This window comes from Jaculus jaculus, chromosome 7, assembly GCF_020740685.1.
Source record: "Jaculus jaculus isolate mJacJac1 chromosome 7, mJacJac1.mat.Y.cur, whole genome shotgun sequence".
Lineage (NCBI taxonomy): Eukaryota > Metazoa > Chordata > Mammalia > Rodentia > Dipodidae > Jaculus > Jaculus jaculus.
In genome coordinates, this window is record NC_059108.1 from 147,160,308 (window position 1) to 147,179,286 (window position 18,979).

General features: G+C 44.0%; 1 protein-coding gene across 1 annotated transcript in view; it reads left to right on the forward strand.

Moving 5' to 3' along the window:
- Nucleotides 1-18,979, forward strand: part of Cdc42bpb (CDC42 binding protein kinase beta) — a 133,079-nt gene that overhangs the window by 86,659 nt on the left and 27,441 nt on the right. The window contains exons 13-19 of the mRNA XM_004649431.2: nt 2,522-2,764; nt 5,650-5,760; nt 7,524-7,768; nt 7,880-7,985; nt 9,814-9,938; nt 10,252-10,357; nt 15,418-15,566. Coding sequence (XP_004649488.1) covers nt 2,522-2,764; nt 5,650-5,760; nt 7,524-7,768; nt 7,880-7,985; nt 9,814-9,938; nt 10,252-10,357; nt 15,418-15,566 — 1,085 coding nt within the window. The remainder of the gene's footprint in view (nt 1-2,521; nt 2,765-5,649; nt 5,761-7,523; nt 7,769-7,879; nt 7,986-9,813; nt 9,939-10,251; nt 10,358-15,417; nt 15,567-18,979) is intronic.

Here is an 18,979-nt window from a genome sequence, read left to right on the forward strand (position 1 = left end):
TATACATATATATAATATATGTATAGAGCATTCAGATATAAAGATAATTGACATTCAAGAAAAAAAATACTACAATTTGGGTTGCTTTTCTAAAATAATTTCATTCATTTATTTGCAAGCAGAGAGCTAGAAGAGAGAGGCAGAGAGAATTGGCATACCAGGGCCTCCAGCCACTCCAAACAAACTCCAAGGTGCATGTGCCACTTTGTGCATCTGGCTTTTTCATGGGAACCGGGGAATCAAACCTAGGTTATTAGGCTTTGCAGGCAAGCGCCTTAAGCACTGGGCCATCTCTCCAGTCCTGATTTAATGTACTGGTTTAGTTTTTATTTTTATGAGAGAGAATATGGGCGCACCAGGGCCTCCAGCCACTGCAGACGAGCTCCAGATGCATGTACCACCTTGTGTATCTAGCTTACATGGGTCCTTGGGAATTGAACCTGGCTTTGCAGGCAAGCCACTAAGCCATCTCTCCAACCCTCAAACTGATTTTTTTGGAGGTAGGGTCTCATTGTAGCCCAAGTTGACCTAGAATTCACTTTGTAGTCTCAGAGTGTCCTTAAACTCACATCAGTCCTCCTACCTCTGCCTCCCAAGTTTTGGGATGAAAGGCGTTTACCACCATGTCCAGCTTGTTTTTGTTTCTGACAGGGTCTCTTGTAGCTCAAGCTGCTTCATGCTCATTGTGTAGACAGAACTGTCCTTGACCACCATTTCCTCACCTCCCAAGTGCTACAAAACCTGCTGCAATGTCTCCTTCTCCCCTGACAAGATCTACTTAATCTGAGAATATTAACACATTTAAATGTTCTTCATCTCGTTGGATAAATAACCTCCTTTACTCATTTTTGCCTGTTATTTGTTTAGCTCTCTAACACTGAAGCACAGAGGCTTCCTTCAGATGTGTGACAATCCCTGGTTGTCTACTCAGGAGAAGAGTGGAGGACCAAGAGTGTTTGAAAGATCTGAGCACATGATGTGAAACTTTCGGGCTGTGGGGCTCACTGCAGTGTTATCTGCATGGATAAGTTGTTGGAGAACTTCTTCTAGAATTTCTGCTTGAGTAGTAAAAGTTTGAGTGCATCATTAGTTGCTTGTTTTGCCTTTTCAAGAGGAATACTTTGGATTCTGCTAGAATGGGAGGAAGAATCTAGTTTGAAGGCAGTGCTGGGAGAGTAGTTCTTCCCAGTGAGACATGCGAGCCACAGCTGGAGTCGATTCTGATGGGTTGTGTAATTACTAGAAGCTTTGAGATCCTCCTGCTCCTCTGCTGAGGTTAATAATTCTTTACCCACCCTCACTTGTCAGTGGAAGTGTGTATTGTGCTGTTTTTCTGCCTTTCTACCCCCATACTGCTTTGGCATGGCTGCTATGATGCCATCTTAACTGGAAGTCTAAAGTCCTTTTTTTTTGCTTGTTTGTTTGGTTTGGTTTTTTTCGAGGTAGGGTCTCACTCTAGCCCAGGCTGACCTGGAATTCACTGTGTAGTCTCAGGGTGGTCTGTAACTCACCGTGATCTTCATACCTCTCCCTCCCAAAGCATGCACTACCACACCCGGCTAAGTTTTATTTATTTACTTTTTTTTTTTTTAATTTTTATTTTTTGGTTTTTCAAGGTAGGGTCTCACTTTAGCTCAGGCTGACCTGGAATTCTCTATGTCGTCTCAGGGTGGCCTCGAACTCATGGTGATCCTACCTCTACCTCCCATGTGCTGGAATTAAAGGTGTGTGCCACCACGCCTGGCACTAAAGTTTTATTTTTTACTTTGATTTAAACCTTAAGCATTTTCATAAACAGTCACGGGCTGCGTAACAACATTTGGATAAGTAGCAGACTGTATGTACAGCAATTGCCCTATAATATTGCTGAGTGATATTAGAACACCCTATGATGTTCACACAATGAAGTCACCTAATGACCCATTTCTTGTGACCTATCCCAGTTGTTTAGTAATGTACAACTCTTTATGTACTGTCTTCTGGATCTGTGTGTGCCTCTGAGGAAGTTGAGTATCCAGAGTTAATGCTTTTATCCACTTTTGTGATGTGTGGATGACTTAAGTAAAGGTGTTATGAAGCCTGGCATCCTGGGAGCAGCTGCCTCATGTGCTGTGGGGCCTTCCTGGTATGAGTGCTCAGCACCTGAACCCCGTGTATTTCTACGAGACTGCGTGTATGACTGGATGGGCAGAACAGGGACTTGGGGTCTGAGGAGGCGGCTCAGTGGTTAAAGGTTCTTGTTTGCAAAGTCTGTCAACCCAAGTTTAATTCCCTGTACAACATGGCACATGCCTCAGTGGCAAGAGGCCCCTAGTGTGCTCTCTCTCTCCCCTACACACTTTAAATAAATGAATTAAAATATTTAGAACAGAAACTTTCCTAAGATAGGTTCTTGAATCTCTGCTTCAACCATGCATCATTTGCATCACCTTTTAACTCCTTTCATATAGCACAATACAACTCCCAGCTTTCCAAAACCTTGCTAAGCAAATGTAAAACTTGTATAATTCTTTTCATTCAGCAATTGGTTGAAGCTTCAGAGCGATTGAAATCCCAGACCAAAGAACTTAAAGATGCCCACCAGCAGCGAAAGCGGGCCCTACAGGAGTTCTCAGAGCTCAACGAGCGCATGGCTGAGCTCCGTTCCCAGAAGCAGAAGGTGTCCCGGCAGCTCCGGGACAAAGAGGAGGAGATGGAGGTGGCCATGCAGAAAATTGACTCCATGCGGCAGGATATGCGTAAATCTGAGAAGTTCAGGAAAGAGGTATTTTTTAGATGTGAAGAGATGGTGCTGATTAGACTTTGGTATAGTCTCTTTTTTTAAATTAATTTATTTTTATTTTTTCATTTAATTTTTATTAACATTTTCCATGATTATAAAAAAAATCCCATGGTAATACCCTCCCTCCCCCTCCCCACTTTCCCCTTTGACATTCCATTCTCCATCATATTACCTTCCCATCTCAATCATTGTACTTACATATATACAATACCAACCTATTAAGTAACCTCCTCCCTTTGGTATAGTCTTAATATGACATCTTTGGAAGTCTATGTTGTATTATACACATGCTACTCTTAAACTTATTGTAAATTTTATGTGAAGCCAAATAAATTGATAGGTCAAGCATTTACTTTATAGTTCTTATCTCCTAATATCTATAAAATAACTATTATTAATTTTTGTGTTGCTGGGCATAGAACCCAGAGCTTCATGCATGTTAGGGAGGGGCATTTACCACTGAGCCACACACCCAAGCCCGTGTTTGTGAAATTACTAAGAGATTCCTGTAATGCTTAAAAAAAAAAAAAAAGCTGGGCATGGTGGCACATGTCTTTTGTCCCAGCACGCAGGAGGCAGAGGTAGGAGGATCACCATGAGTTCAAGGCTACCCTGAGACTACAGAGTGAATTCCAAGTCAGCCTGGGCTAAAGTGAGACCCTATCTCAAAGAACCAAAAACAAACAAAAAAAAATACCACAACCCTCTTTAAGGCCCGGTATGGTGGCACACACTTTTAACCCCAGTACTTGGGAGCCAGAGGTAGGAGGATAGCTGTGAGTTCGAGGCTACCCTGAGACTCCATACTGAATTCCAGATCAACCTGGGCTACAGGGAGACCCTACCTCGAAAAACCAAAATAAAATACTAAAACCCTCTTTAAGTAAACAAATGATAACTTAATTCATGATGTGATGTGTCCTAGCTTCAGTGAGTATTTGCCCTGTGGCTCAACTAGGAGATGCTGGAAGTGGGGAATTAACCAGTCTCATATTCCTGATGTCACTTGCCTAAGGCTCATGGTTCTATATAGACTCTTGGTCTCAGCACTCCTTAACTCTTAAGAATTATCAAGGCCACACAGAGCTTTGAGGTTTTTTGTTTTTGTTTTTGTTTGTTTATTTGTTTGTTTGTTTTTGAGGTAGGTAGGGTCTCACTCTAGCCTAGGCTGACCTGGAATTCACTATGGAGTCTCAGGGTGGTCTCGAACTCACAGTGATCCTCCTACCTCTGCCTTCCGAGTGCTGGGATTAAAGACATGCACCACCACACCTGACAGAGCTTTGAGTTTTATTTTCTCTATAGAAAGTTGAAAGGACTGTTTCATTACACTGACACATCCATTACATATTAACATAAATAACATTTTTATGAAGAATAACTAAAATATTTATTCATGAGTGAGAAAGGGAAGAAGAGAATGGGCATGCCAGGACCTCTAGGCACTGCAGATTAACTCCAGACACATGCATTACTTTCTGCATCTGGCTTTACATGGGTATTGAGGAATTGAACCTGGGTCCTTAGGCTTCACGGGCAAGTACCTTAATCACTGAGCAATCTCTCCAGCCCTAAAAGTAACCTTTAATTTTTTTGTTTGTTTGTTGATCCACTTGTGAGAGAGAGAAAAAGCAGCAAAGAGAGGGCGGGGGGGAAGGGAGAGAATGTGCATGGTATGGCTTCTAGCCACTGCAAACAAAGTCCAGATGTATGTGCCACCTTGTGCATCTGGCTTACATGGGTCCTGGGGAATTTAACCTGGGTCCTTCTGCTTTGCAGGCAAGCAATTTAACTGCTAAGTCCTATCTCTCCAGCCCAAGAATAACTTTTTTAAAAAGTAGAAGAAAGCCAGGTTTGGTAGGCTCACATCTTTAATCCCAGCACTCAGTAGACTGAAGTAGGAAGGTCACCATGGGCTCAAAGCCAGCTTAGGTAGGCTTCAGAATGAGTTCCAGGTCAATCAGCTAGAGAGTGAGACCCTGCCTCAATAAAAAGGGTGGGGACTGGAGACATGGCTTAGTAGTTAAGGAGGCACTTGCCTGCAAAGCCAAAAGACCCTGGTTTAATTCCCAGTACTCCCTTAAGCCAGCCAGATGTACAAAGTGGAGGATGAGTCTGCAATTTGTTTACAGTGACTGGAGGCCATGGCTCACCCAGATAGATAGATAGATCGATTGATCGATCGACCAACCGTCCGACTGACCGACCGATCTTCCTCCCCCCTCTCAAATAAATATGTATTGTGTCCTTTATATGTTGGAATTGTCTTCAAATTATTGTCCTTAGAATTCAATCTCAAATTACACATTTAAGCAAGAATTTAAGCCTGTCTCATTGCTTTTATAGCTACCCACTTCAGTTAAAGTGTTTTACAACCTTTAGCTTGTTGTGAGTCTGAGTCTGGTGTGGGGACATACAAAAGCTCTCCCATTTTCTGTCCCCTCTGGCTCTTAGGGGAGGTTTGACTGTAGCAGCAGGGCTGCTGCTGCTTTTAATTTTTTTTTTTTTTGAAAGAGAGAATTGGCATGTCAGGCCTTCAGCCACTGCAGTCGAACTCCAGACATGCATCACTTTGTGCATCTGGCTTACGTGGGATTTAGGGAGTCGAATATGGGTCCTTAGGCTTCTCAAGCAAGCACCTTAACCACTAAACCATCTTTCCAGCCCTTTTCTAGGTTTTTATTTATTTGGAGGGGTGGAAAATAGGCATGTCAGGGCCTCCAGCCATTGTAAACAAACTCCAGACATGGGTTAAGGCACTTTGTTGTGAAGCTTAAGGACCCAGGTTTTATTGCCCAGTACCCATGTAAGCCAGGGCTTGTTCTTTTTCATAAAAGGTGTATTTGGCTTTTTTTTTTTTTTTTTAGCTGGAAGCTAAGCTTGAGGATGCGATAGCTGAAGCCTCTAAGGAGCGGAAGCTGCGTGAGCACAGCGAGACCTTCTGCAAGCAGATGGAGAGTGAGCTTGAGGCCTTTAAGGTAGTGCTGCTCCTTCCAAGTGGGCTGGGGGGTTCTGTTAATCATGTCTATAGTTCCATTATCACCCCAGCTGCTTCAGGGGACAGGAGAAAATGGCCCCTGCCTTTGTAAAAACTTTGTTTTGTGTGTTTGTTTGTTTTGGTTTTCCAGGGTAGGGTCTCACTCTAGCCCAGGCTGACCTGGAATTCATTATGTAGTCTAAGGCTAGCCTTGAACTCTCGAGTGTGTGCACCACCACACCGGGCTAAGCTTTTGTTTTTAAAAGCAAAGTTCATTTCTTCCTTGTGTTAGTTTCGGGTAGGCATGTGAGGTAGTACTGGTACTTTCTTCCTCTCCTGGTTCTCTAACCTTGAACAAATCCAGGTCTGGAAAAGCTTTATAAAGCCCATGTCCTGCTGTCTGTGTGGCTGGCCATCTACTCGTAGGCAGCTGTTTGGGGCTAGAGGGTGGCAAGGAGGTTGGGGTGAGGGAGCAAGTGTGTGTGTGTGTGAGAGAGAGAAAGACTGCTTATCAGTGTGACCTCAGACAAGCGACTTCCTGCTTTTGAGCCTGGTTTCCATGTTCTTGATGTGGATGTCTTTCTCCTTTGAGAACATATGCCATAGGTGTCTCTGCTGCTCTCTGATCTGCATGCCTGTGACAGACAGACTCTCCGTCTTTGTCACCTGTCCTTATGTTCTCTACACAGCAAATTTCTCAGACCCATTAGGAGCACCTCACCCCTTAGTGCCCTCAGGTGACTCCCGTATGCTGCACACCTGGTCCGCAGCCTGACCTGTGCTCAGCCCCAGCACAGCAGCTCCTCAGCCAGCCTCTCCTGCTAGCCTCTCAGCCTTTCCATGTCCCCCACAGACCCTGCTCGCCCCACCCTGCTGTGCGCCTGTGCCTGTGACCTGTTCCTGCACTTAAGATTGGTCTGGCCTGACATCTGCTGGTGTGCCTCTTCTGCAAAGATACCTCCCATAATCATTGTCTTGTGTCTCCCTCTTTATCATGCTACTTTGTGTTTCGGATCTGTTGCTTATTTACTGGTTTACTGTCAGCCTTCTACCCTGAGGGCAGGGGCCTTAGTGCCACCCCAGTCAGCAGAAGGGTTTTAACCAACAGCAAGCCTGCAGAATAAGGTGCGTGGTGGGTGAATGAGCAAATCGAGTAGTAGTGTGGCACAGTGCTGGCTGTGGAGGCAGGCAGATCTGAGCTCATGTCCTACAGGGCTGATGCTGCCGTCAACTCTGCCTTGTGGTTGTTAGGAGGATTCTGTTACCCAGGTTGGCTGTGGGCACCTCCCAGTGGTGACCCTCAAGGGTGCATACAGAGACTTGCAGAATTATTTCAGCTTTTTGTTTTGTTTTTTTGAGGTTGGGTCTCGCTCTAGCCCAGGCTGACCTGGAATTCACTATGTAGTCTCAGGGTGGCCTTGAACACATGGTAATCCTCCTATCTCTACCTCATGAGTGCTGGAATTAAAGGTGTGCCTCACCACACCTGGCTTATTTCAGCTTTTTAAAAAAATTTTTTGTTTATTTTTATTTATTTATTTGAAAGTGACAGAGAAAGAGGCAGAGAGAGAGAGAGAGAGAGAGAATGGGCATACCAGGGCCTCCAGCCACTGCAAATGAACTCCAGATGCTTGTGCCCCCTTGTGCATCTAGCTATCATGGGTCCTGGGGAATCGAGCTTTAAACTGGGGTCCTTAGGCTTCACAGGCAAGCGCTTAACCGCTAAGCCATCTCTCCAGCCCTTATTTTAGCTTTTATCTGCAGGTGAAGCAAGTTGGCCGTGGGCCAGGTGCAACAGTAGAACATCAGCAGGAGATCTCCAAAATCAAATCGGAGCTTGAGAAGAAAGTCTTATTCTATGAGGAAGAGTTGGTCCGACGTGAGGCCTCTCATGTTTTAGAAGTAAAAAATGTGAGAAAGGAGGTTCATGACTCAGAAAGCCACCAGTTGGCACTGCAGAAAGAAATCTTAATGTTAAAAGATAAATTAGAAAAATCAAAACGTGAGCGGTAAGTTTTAATGAGCTCATGACAAAGAAAAGAAGCTTATTTCTGCACTTTAAATATAAACGTCAGTTAAGCTAGGAACTTGTAAACCTTTTCTTCTGTTCACCCCCTCAGGCATAACGAGATGGAGGAGGCAGTAGGTACAATAAAAGATAAATATGAACGAGAAAGAACAATGCTCTTTGATGAAAACAAGAAACTAACTGCAGAAAATGAAAAGGTAACTTGAAATGTCTGAGCTAGCACTTTATGTGGAAGTTGTTAATTTGTCATTCTTGACTCTTATGGAGGCGTGGTGTCCATTTTAAACAGTATGTTGGGGGGGAGGTGCCCCGCATGCTCACCTGCAGCTGGTGTGGGAGCTCTTGCCTGTGATGGCCCAAGCAGAACATCCGATGTCTCATTCTGTCACTCTTCTACCTTCCCAATCTCTGTTTTGAGCTTGAGTTTCTACTGATTCTTGAGCTTTCAGGACTCCAAGAATTCTCTGCTCCCGTGAGGGAGGTGCATCTTAATGCACCCAGGTGTTTATGTAGAATCAGGAGGTTCAAACTTGGTGGTCTCAGGTCCTCTCAGACTCTCATGCTTGTGCAGGAAGCACACTTGACTGCCAAGACATCTCCAACTCCATTTTATATTTTTTGATTTTTAAAAAATTTTTATTTACTTATTTGACAGAGAGAAAGAGGGAGAGAGAGAGAGAGAGAATGGGTGTGCCAGGGCCTCTAGCCACTGCAAACAAACCCCAGACACATGCACTACCTTGTGCATCTGGCTAATGGGTCCTGGGAATCGAACCTGGGTCCTTTGGCGTTGCAGGCAAACACTGGAACTGCTGAGCCATCTCTCCAGCCCCAAATATTTTGATTTCTAACTGACATTATATGACTGGTCCTTTTTTTTTTTTTTTTTTTTTAATGGTTTTTCAAGGTAGGATTTCACTCTAGCCCAAGCTGACCTAGAACTTACTATGTAGTCTCAGGGTGGCCTTGAACTCATGGTGATCCTCCTACCTCTGCCTTCTAAATACTGGGATTAAAAGCATGCACTACTACCACATTCAGCCCTTATGATTGGTCTTTAAATTTAATTTTTTTATTGACACCGTCTATAATTACAGACAACAAACCATGGTAATTCTGGGTTGTTTTTTTTTTTTTTTTTTTCTTTTGAGGTATGGTCTTGCTCTATCCCAGGCTGACCTGGAATGCAGTGGCTCAGGCTAGCCACAAACTCATAGCAGTCCTCCTTCCTTTGCCTCCTGAGTGTTGGGAGTGTCACCATGCCAGACTGAATATGTTTATTTATTTGCAAGCAGACAGAGAGTGGGAAAATGAGAAGAAGAAAGAGAGAGAAAGATTGGGCATATCAGGGCCTCCTGCTACTGCTAACTCCAGATGTATGTGGACACTGGGCAGTAGAACCCAGAACATCAGGTTTTGCAAGCAAGTGCTTTTAAGTGCTGAGCCATTTCTCCAGCAATAATTGGCTTTTTGGTGGTGGTGTCGTTGGTTTGTTTTTTGCTTTGAGGTAGGGTCTCTCTAGCCCAGGCTGGCCTAGAATGCACTCTGTAGTCTCAGGCTGGCATTGAACTCACATGGATCCTCCTACCTCTGCCTCCTGAGTGCCTGAGATACCACACCCAGCCTGATTGGTGTTTTTGTTTGTTTGTTTTTGTTTTTTTGAGGTAAGGTCTCATTCTAGCCCAGGCTGACCTGGATTTCACTATGGAGTCTCAGGGTGGCCTCAAACTCACAGAGATCTGCCTCCTGAGTGCTAGGATTAAAGGCATGCGCCATCATACCCGGCTTCTGATTGAATAGGTTGTTTTCACTCAGTGAAAAGCTATTACGTGAAATCTTTAGCTCTGTCACTTTCAGGTTTACATTTGAAGTAAAATGTGGCTTAAGTGAGATAGTCAAAAGTCCCTATTCTGCCCTCAGTTTGGAAATGCCTTAATGCTGACAAGCTACAGAACTTCCAGTTCATGCTGCCATACTGAAGAAATGACAGATTAATGAAATATGTGGTAAATTATTTAATTTCAGCTTTGTTCCTTTGTGGATAAACTCACAGCCCAAAATAGACAGCTGGAGGATGAGCTGCAGGATCTGGCATCCAAGAAGGAGTCGGTAGCGCACTGGGAAGCTCAGATTGCAGAGATCATCCAGTGGTGGGTGCCAAGCAGGCCCGTGAAGCACAGCCTGGCTGCCTCTGCCCTGCACTGTGCTATTTCCTAGCAGCCGGGGTGCAAGTCTCCCTGAGCAGTTCTTCCCATTGTCCTCACAGTGGACTGAGGGTGGGGAGACATCACTCTCTTAGGACTTGGGTCAAGGAGACCTGTGAGGGAGGTGGGGGCTGGCCTTCCTCTGCTCAAAGCAGGTGATAGTTGGTATGAATGCTCTGGCCATTAACTCCATTTTAAGGAAGGCAGGAGCTGCTCATCTAATGTGGTACCTCATATGACAACATCTGTCCCCCTGTAGGGTCAGCGATGAGAAAGATGCCCGCGGTTACCTTCAAGCCCTTGCTTCTAAGATGACTGAAGAGCTTGAGGCTTTGAGAAGCTCTAGTCTGGGATCAAGAACTCTGGTAAGATTTCTTCTAAAACTTAATACTCAAAAATTCATTAGTGGTCTGGGCGTGGTGGCGCGCGCCTTTAATCCCAGCACTAGGGAGGCAGAGGTAGGAGGATCGCCATGAGTTCAAGGCCACCCTGAGACTACATAATGAATTCCAGGTCAGCCTGAGCCAGAGTGAGACCCTACCTCAAAAAACCAAAAAAAAAAAAAAAAAAAAAATCATTAGTGGTTTATTGTAAGTAAATGTGGCATATAAGTACCATTTTGAAGAGAGGGACTTGTAAGGCTCAGAAATTATGGTGTCAGTCATGGAGAGGTTGTAGCTGCTCATGGCATTCGTCACTGCTGACCAGGAGGTGCTTCTGTGCGTGTGACATCATTTTCCATCCACTCAGGAATCGGTTTCGAGCTCCAGAGTAGCAGGCTCAGGGATCTTTGGGGGCTGCTATGCAGCACAGCTCCATCACTCATGCTTCTTAATACTGCGATTCCTGCGCCAAGTTCTGCCATCTTTTTCTTAAATTGGAATCTTGCTTTGTAGCCCATGTTGGCTGGATCTCACTATGTAACTAACCCTATCTTCAAATTCAGGATCTTCCTGCATCAGCCTTGAGATTACAGGTGTATGCTGACACTGCCAGCTCCCAGTTCTCCCTTTTAAAAATATTCCTTAGGGGGCTGAAGAGATGGCTTAGCAGTTAAGGTGCTTGCCTGCAAAGCCAAAGAATCCTGATTCGACCCTCTAGGACCCACATAAGCCAGATGCACAAGGGGACACATGCATCTGGAGTTCCTTTGCAGTGGCTGGAGGCTCTGGTGCGCCCATTCTCTCCCTCCCTCTCTCTGCCTCTTTCTGTTTCAAATAAATAAATAAAATATATAAAAACATTGCTTAGGGCCAGGTAAGGTGATACATACCTTTAATCCTAGCACTTGGGTGGCAGAGGTAGGAGGATCGCTCTGAGTTCGAGGCCGCCCTCAGAATATATAGTGAATTCAAGTCAGCCTGGGGTAGAGCAAGACCTTACCTCAAAAAAACAAAACAACCATGCACACTGTCTTAGGGGCCAGGAAGATTGCTCAGTGGTTAAAGGTACTTGCTTGCAAAGCCTGGTGACCCTGGTTTAATGCCCCACTGGGCACCCCTGTAAAGCCAGATGCACAATGGTACATATGTCTGGAGTCCATTTGCAGTGGCAGGAGGACCTGGCTCACCCATTCTCTCTAAATCTCACAAAATCTCTCCCTGTCTCAGTTTCTCTCTCTCCCTCTCTCCTTGCAAATAAATAAGTTATATATATGCATGCTTAGGGAGCTGGGGAGATGACACACCACTTAAAGACTCTTGCTTGCAAAGTCTGCCTACCAAAAGGTACCATGGGATATTTTTTATAATCATGGAAGATGTTAATAAAAATTGAGGGAAAAAAAAAAAAGGTAAGTACCCTGCCACCACACAAAGCTAAACAGGCATTCATTTGCAACAAGAGACACTGGTGTGTGTACACACACACAGAGAGAGAGAATTAACCGATAAGTAAATGCTTAGGGCTAGGGAGATGGCTCAGGTTGCCCAGTGCTTAACATGCAAACATTAGGAACTGAGTTGGCTTCTCAACACCCACTTAAAACCTGTTGCTCCAGTGCTTGCCCAAGGGGTCAGAGTCAGGAAGATACCTGGGGCTTGATAAACTCTAGCTAGTCTAGCCAGATTGCTGAGTTCTAGATTTAGTTAGACTTGATCTCAAAAAATAATATGGAGAGGCTAGAGGGATGGCTCAAGTAGTTAAAGGTGTTTGCTTACAAAGTCTGACGGCCTTGGTTCAATTCCTTAGTACCCACATAAAGCCAGATGCACAGAGTACACATATGTCTGGAGTTCTTTTGCAATGGCAAGATGCCCTGATATACCCATACTCACTCATTTCTCTCTCAAATTTTATTTTTTTATTTATTTAAGAGAAGAAAAGAGGCAGAGAGAGAAAGAAAAAGTAGGTACACCAGGGCCTCCAGCTACTACAAATGAGCTCCAGACACATGTGCCACCTTGTACATCTGGCTTACGTGGGTCCTGGGGAATCAAACCGAGGTACTTTGACTTTGCAAGCAAATGCCTTAACTGTTAAGTCATCTCTCCAGCCCCTATTTTTTTTTTCAAGGTAGGGTCTCATTCTAGCCCAGGCTGAGCTGGAATTTCACTGTGTAGTCTCAGAGTGGCCTCAAACTCAGGACCGTCCTCCTACCTCTGCCTCCCAAGTGCTGGGATTAAAGGTGTGCACCACCACACTGAGCTTTAAATAAATTGTTTTGTTTTGTTTTTGTTTTTTGAGGTGGGGTCTCTCTCTGGCTCAGGCTGACCTGAATTCACTTTGTAGTCTCAGGGTGGCCTCGAACTCTCAGCGATCCTCCTAAAGTAAGACACTACCTCAAAAAAAAAGTTACAATTTATTTTATTTTATTTTATTTTATTTTATTTTATTTTATTTATTTGATAGAAGGAAAGAGGCAGAGAGAGAGAGAATGGGTGCACCAGGGCTTCCAGCCATTGCAAATGAACTCCAGATGCTTGTGCTACCTTATGCATCTGTCTTATGTGGGTCCTGGGGAATCAAACCGAGGTCCTTTGGTTTTGTAGGCAAGTGCTTTAACCGCTAAGCCATCTCTCTAGCCCTAATTGTACAATTCTTAATTCTGCAAAAGGGAAAGTGTCATATTCTTTGCTCTAAAATTAAAGTATTTTCATTTTTAGATTATAGATTGAGAAGCATCAATTAGAATATTCAATAATTTCATTCCATTTCCTGACTTTCCTTTTTCTTTCAGTTATATTTATATATATATGTTTATATTCAGGCTTACTGGCATTTTAAAACAGCATTTAACAGATCTTGTTCATGGGCTGGGGAGATGGCTCAGCACTATAGTACTTGCTTACAAAGCCTGCTGGCTGGGTTCAGTTCCCTATACCCACATAAAGCCAGATACAAAAAATGATAAGCATCTGGCATTAGTTTGCTGCAGCAAGAGATCCTGGTATCTACCCACCCCACACACATATGGGCACAAAATGTTTTGCACAAACCCCATAAAAGATGAAAATGTTAGAGTTGAGAGATTGCTCAGTGGGTAGTGTTAGTATTGGGAGGTTGCTCAGTGGGTAGAGTGTTAGGATTGGAAGATTGTGGTGGGTCTAGTGTTAGGGTTGGGAGATGGCTCAGTGGGTGGAGTGTTAGGGTTGGGAGATGGCTCAATGGGTAGAGGGCTTCCCATGCAAGCATGAGGGTCTGAGTGTGTACTGTCATTGGTACTCTTAGCAGAGATTCTTTTTGAATATGCTGTCTTCCCTTTGAAGGGCAAACTAAATGAGAATGCACTTCCATTTTGCTCTAAGAGAAGTGTATTGTTTGCCCATTGGTTCTTGAGAAGATGCAATGAAATTTTCTTCACACAATCTATTCAACACCACATTAGCATCTAGCTAGGCCTTTGCTATCTTTCCCTCATAACCCACTTCTGATTGACACTTGTAACATCTTGCTCTTACCACTTCTCTTCACTGTTATAGGTAGAAAATGAAAATTTTTTAACTGTTTAGTGAAAGCTTTAAAAAAATTGGTTTAAAAAGTCCACCAAGGTGTGTAATTCAAGACTTTTGTTTGTTTGTTTGTTTGTTTGTTTTTTTGAGGTAGGGTCTCACTCTGGTCCAGGCTGACCTGGAATTAACTCTGTAGTCTCAGGGTGGCCTTGAACTCATGGCAATCCTCCTACCTCTGCCTCCCGAGTGCTGGGATTAAAGGCGTGCACCACCACGCCTGGCTCAAGACTTTTTTTGAAAGCTGGTACAATACATTGGGCAACTCAGTAAGAAAAATAGAAGGATGTACTGGGGAAATGGCTCACCAGTTGAAGGCACTTGCTTATAAAGCCTGAGTCCCACATACAAATCCTCAGTACCCATGTAAAGCCAGACACAATGTAATGCATGCATCTGGAGTTCATTTGCAAGGACAGGGGGCCCTGGCATACCTATTTCCCCTCTCTCATTCTCTTCCATGCTCTTTTTCTCTCTGCTTGCATATAAATAAGTAAAATATTATTTTAAAAGAAAATAGAAAGATGAAGTCAATAAGTTGGTTTGCTTCATTGTGGCCTTGGCCTTCCAAGTCATTCATCACTCTTCCCTTTCCTTACCATTTTAATCTTGGGTAATAGGCAGGAATAACTAGTAACATTCTAGAATGCAGAAGTAGTAAAAATGTTTCAAGATAATAATTGGACTGGAGAAGTTAAGGAGTTTGCCTGCAAAGCCAAAGGACTTTGGTTCAATTCCCCAGGACCCACATAAGCCAGATGCACAAGGAGGCACAGATGCCTGGAGTTCATTTGCAGTAGCTGGAGGCCCTGGCGCTCCCATTCTCCCTCTGTCTCTCTCTCTCTCTCTCTTTCTCAAATAAATAAATAAAAATAAAATATAAATCTTTTAAAATAATTGAAGCTGGGTGTGGTGGCACATGCCTTTAATCCCAGCACTCAGGAGGCAGTGGTTTTGAGGATTGCTGTGAGTTTGAGGCCACTCTGAGACTCCATAATGAATTCTAGGTCAGCCTGGGCTAGAATGAGACCCTACCTCAAAAAACTAGAAAAAACAAACAAAGCTTTGGGGGGCGGAGGAGGGGGCTGGAGTGATAGCTCAGCAGTTAAGGCACTTGGCCTGCAAAGCCTAACAACCTGGGTTCGACTCCCCAGTACCCAAGTAAAGCCAGATGCACAAAGTGGCACATGCGTCTGGAGTATGTTCACAGTGGCTGGAAGCCCTGGAGCCCCCATTCTCTCCCTCCCTCCCTCCCTCCCTCCCTCCCTCCCTCCCTCTCTCTCTCTTCTCTCTCTCTCTCTCCTTGCAAATAAAAAACAAACTCCAAAAGCAGATCTGTTGATGAAGTTAATATTTAAATATACTAAAGATGCAGACTAAAAGAGGTGACTTACCTGCATTCATTTTGGTTTTTTTTTTTTTCATTTTGTTAAATAAATTAATTAAATGTATTTTTAATATTTTAACCAATGTCAAAGGATCCGCTTTGGAAAGTCCGCCGAAGTCAGAAGCTGGACATGTCTGCACGGCTGGAGTTGCAATCTGCTCTTGAGGCGGAGATCCGAGCCAAACAGCTTGTTCAGGAAGAGCTGAGGAAGGTCAAAGATGCGAACCTCTCCTTTGAAAGGTGCTTCCTCCTGTAGTTGGACACTTGAGACATGATGGGCATTCTGTGACCTTAAGCATTGCCCCTAAACTACCTGAGACCTTGCTTTCTCTATCCCTTAAATCAGTACAGTGAAGCTTACTTTACTTGAGATCAGTAAGTTAGGGTGACTTGGCATAAACTTCTGGCACTGAGTAGGTACTTGATATAAATTGGATTAGTGGAATATAAAAATGCCTAACCTGCATGGGCAGGACTTAATGTGCTCAAGAAGCAATGATGATTGAGGAGGGGCCAAAAGAAAATAATGGGAGGAGCCTGACATGATGGCTCATGCCTTTAATTCCAGCACTTGGGAGGCAGAGGTGGGATTGCCGTGAGTTCAAGGCTACCCTGAGACTACATAGTGAGTTCCAGATCAGCCTGAGCTAGAGTGAAACCCTACCTTGAGAATGAAGGAAAGAAAAGGAGAGATTATGATTTAAAAAAACATGCACATGTATGAAAATTATCAGTAAAAATTATGCTGTAAGGGCTGTAAAAATGGCTCAGCAATTAAAGGTATTTGCTTGCAAAGCCTGCCGGCTCAGGTTTGATTCCCTAGTAAGCATGTAAAGCCAAATGCATAAAGTGGCACATGCATCTGTAGTTCATTTGCAGTGGCAAGAGACCTTGACATACTATACACACACACTCACTCTCTCTCTCAAAAATTAAAATTTTTTTAATTGGCTAGATGTGGTGGTGTACGCCTTTAATCCCACCACTTGGGAGGCAGAAGTAAGAGGATTGCTGTGAATTTGAGGCCACCCTGAGACTACATAGTGAATTCCAGGTCATCCTGGACCAGAGTGAAACCCTACCTTGAAAAACTAAAAAAAAAAAAAAAAAAAAAAAAAATTAAAATGAATTTAAAAAATTTTTTTTAAAAAGCAATGAGGAGTCTGAATGTGTACCTATAATTTTAGCATTCAGGAGGCTGAGGCAGGAGGATTCTGAGTTTCAGGAGAGCCTGTGCCATAGCAAGATCCTTTCTCAAAATAAAGATAGGTAGGTGGGTAGAGAGATAAATTGGGGGTGCTGAGGATGTAGCTTAGTAGTATAGCATTTGCCTAGCATGTGCAAGGTCTTGGGTTTCACCCACAAAACCACTAAAGAAAAGAAGCAAAATAATGAAGCAGGGTGTGGTGGCTCACTCTTGTAATTCCAGCACTACAGAGGCTGAGTTAGGAGGATCACTGTGAGTTCAGCGCCAGCCTGGGTAATAGAGTGATCTCTAGGTCACCCTGGTCTAGAGTGAAATCCTGCCCCTTTCCCACCAAAAAAAAGAAAAAACACAGTGAAAATAGGTACTGGAGCTGGGAGATTGTTAAGTGGGTAATGCACTAACTCACTATTCAAGCTTGAGCACCTGAACTCCATCTCACAGCAGGCTTCTGTAATCCTGTTATGATAGTGATGAGATAGGATGCAGAGACAGAATATCCCACAAGTTTATGGAACACAGCAAAGCACGAATCCAGAAGAAGAAACCCTACCTCAAGGAGCTGTCAAGGAAAACCTGCCAGCCTGAGTTTGAAACTGAGTTCAAATCCTTAGCACCCATGTAAAGCCAAATGTGCTCACCAAGAGACCATGGGCCATACATATGCATGCGTGCACACACACACACACACATACACACACACACTTGCAAATAAATAGAGACAGACCTGCTTCAAAATGAAGTGGACAATTACTGACCTGAAAGTTGTCCTCTGACTTCCACACATGTGCTGTGATATGCATACACCCCCACTCTCATACAAACACATGAACATGTATACACACTCATAAAGTAGTAAGTAAAATACCAAAAAAGTTTTAAAAAAAAAACAGTGATGCTCAGCAAGCACCTCTGGCTGCTGTTTTTGGTGCAGAACTTCTTTCCCATGCTAAAGCTTGTATTTGAATATAGAGGTAGAGGGCTGGAGAGATGGCTTAGCAGTTAGGGTATTTGCCTGCAAAGCCAAGGGTAGAAGACAGCATATATCATCTAAGTTTTTCTCCAGTTTGAAGCAGTCATAAGATTACCTCTTTTTGCGGTTATTTTTATTTATTTATTTGAAAGTGACAGAGAGAGAGAGAGAGAGAGAGAGAGAATGGGTGCGCCAGGGCTTCCAGCCACTGCAAACGAACTCCAGATGCGTGCGCCCCCTTGTGCATCTGGCTAACGTGGGTCCTGGGGAATCAAGCCTTGAACTGGAGTCCTTAGGCTTCACAGGCAAGTGCTTAACCACTAAGCCATCTCTCCAGCCCAAGAATACCTCTTTTTTTTTTTTAATTTAACTTTATTTATTTGACACACAGAGAGAGAAACAGGCAGAGAGTGAGAGAATTTGGGCATGCCAGGGCATTCAGCCATTGTAGACAAACTCCAGACACATGTGCCACTTTGTGCATCTGGCTTATATGGGTCCTGGGGAATTTTACCTGGGTCCTGTGGCTTCACAGGCAAGTGCCTTAACCACTAAGCCATCTCTCCAGCCCAAGAATACCTCTTTCAAACAGCAAGTTTAACAGACCCTTGCAGTTCTATAGTAGCCAGGTTGTGCCATGAGGGGTGACGGGTCACTGACATGATTCTCATCTCAGATTCTATCACATCAAGGCTGAAAAATTTAGTAATTTCAACTTAGTTTGTGATGAGAACTTTGTTCTTTTAAATCATGTGACCTTCACATCCCTGTGTGGTAGGCATTCTTGTATCCCCATCTTAGATGGTGAGGCCAAGGTGCGAGAGCATGGAAGTGAAGTAATACGCCAGTGGTATCCTGCTGATGAGTAGCCAAGCCCCACCGAGTCCCGCTGTCGTGGCCAGATGTCCCCTGTGCAGGCTGGCTTATCTGTCCTCTGCTTTCCATGAAGGAGGCCAGCTGTCAGGGCTGTGGCCCTCACGTGCTAGTGCTCCAGGTGTCAGGCACGGGAAAGCCGCCTCCAGCCTGGCAGCCTGGGGCTCTGGGCTCTCTGCATGTCCTCAGAGCCCTCATCTGCGAGCAAGATTGAAAAACTTACCAAGGGCTTCATGAGAGATACTATTTGCAACAGGACTTTATTTTGTGGGATTTTTTGTTGTTGTTTATTTGTTTCAGTTTTTTGAGGCAGAGTTTCAATATGCACAATAGGCTAGCCTTCAATCTTGATCTCCCTGCCTCTGCCTCTCAAGTGTTGGGCTTATAGACATGTGCTACGACCCTTGATAAACTGACATAAGTTTCATGTTTGAACATTTGTAAGTTTGAACCATCTGTACTGTTTGTAATGTGCTGAGTGGAAAGGCCCAGCATGCCATCCTCAGAAGCCAGAGAGAAGGCCTTGCTTTCATTCCCCGCACACCCTGACCCAGTGGGATGTGGCCTCTACTCATTGCACTTATAGCTGTTTACTTCTCATTT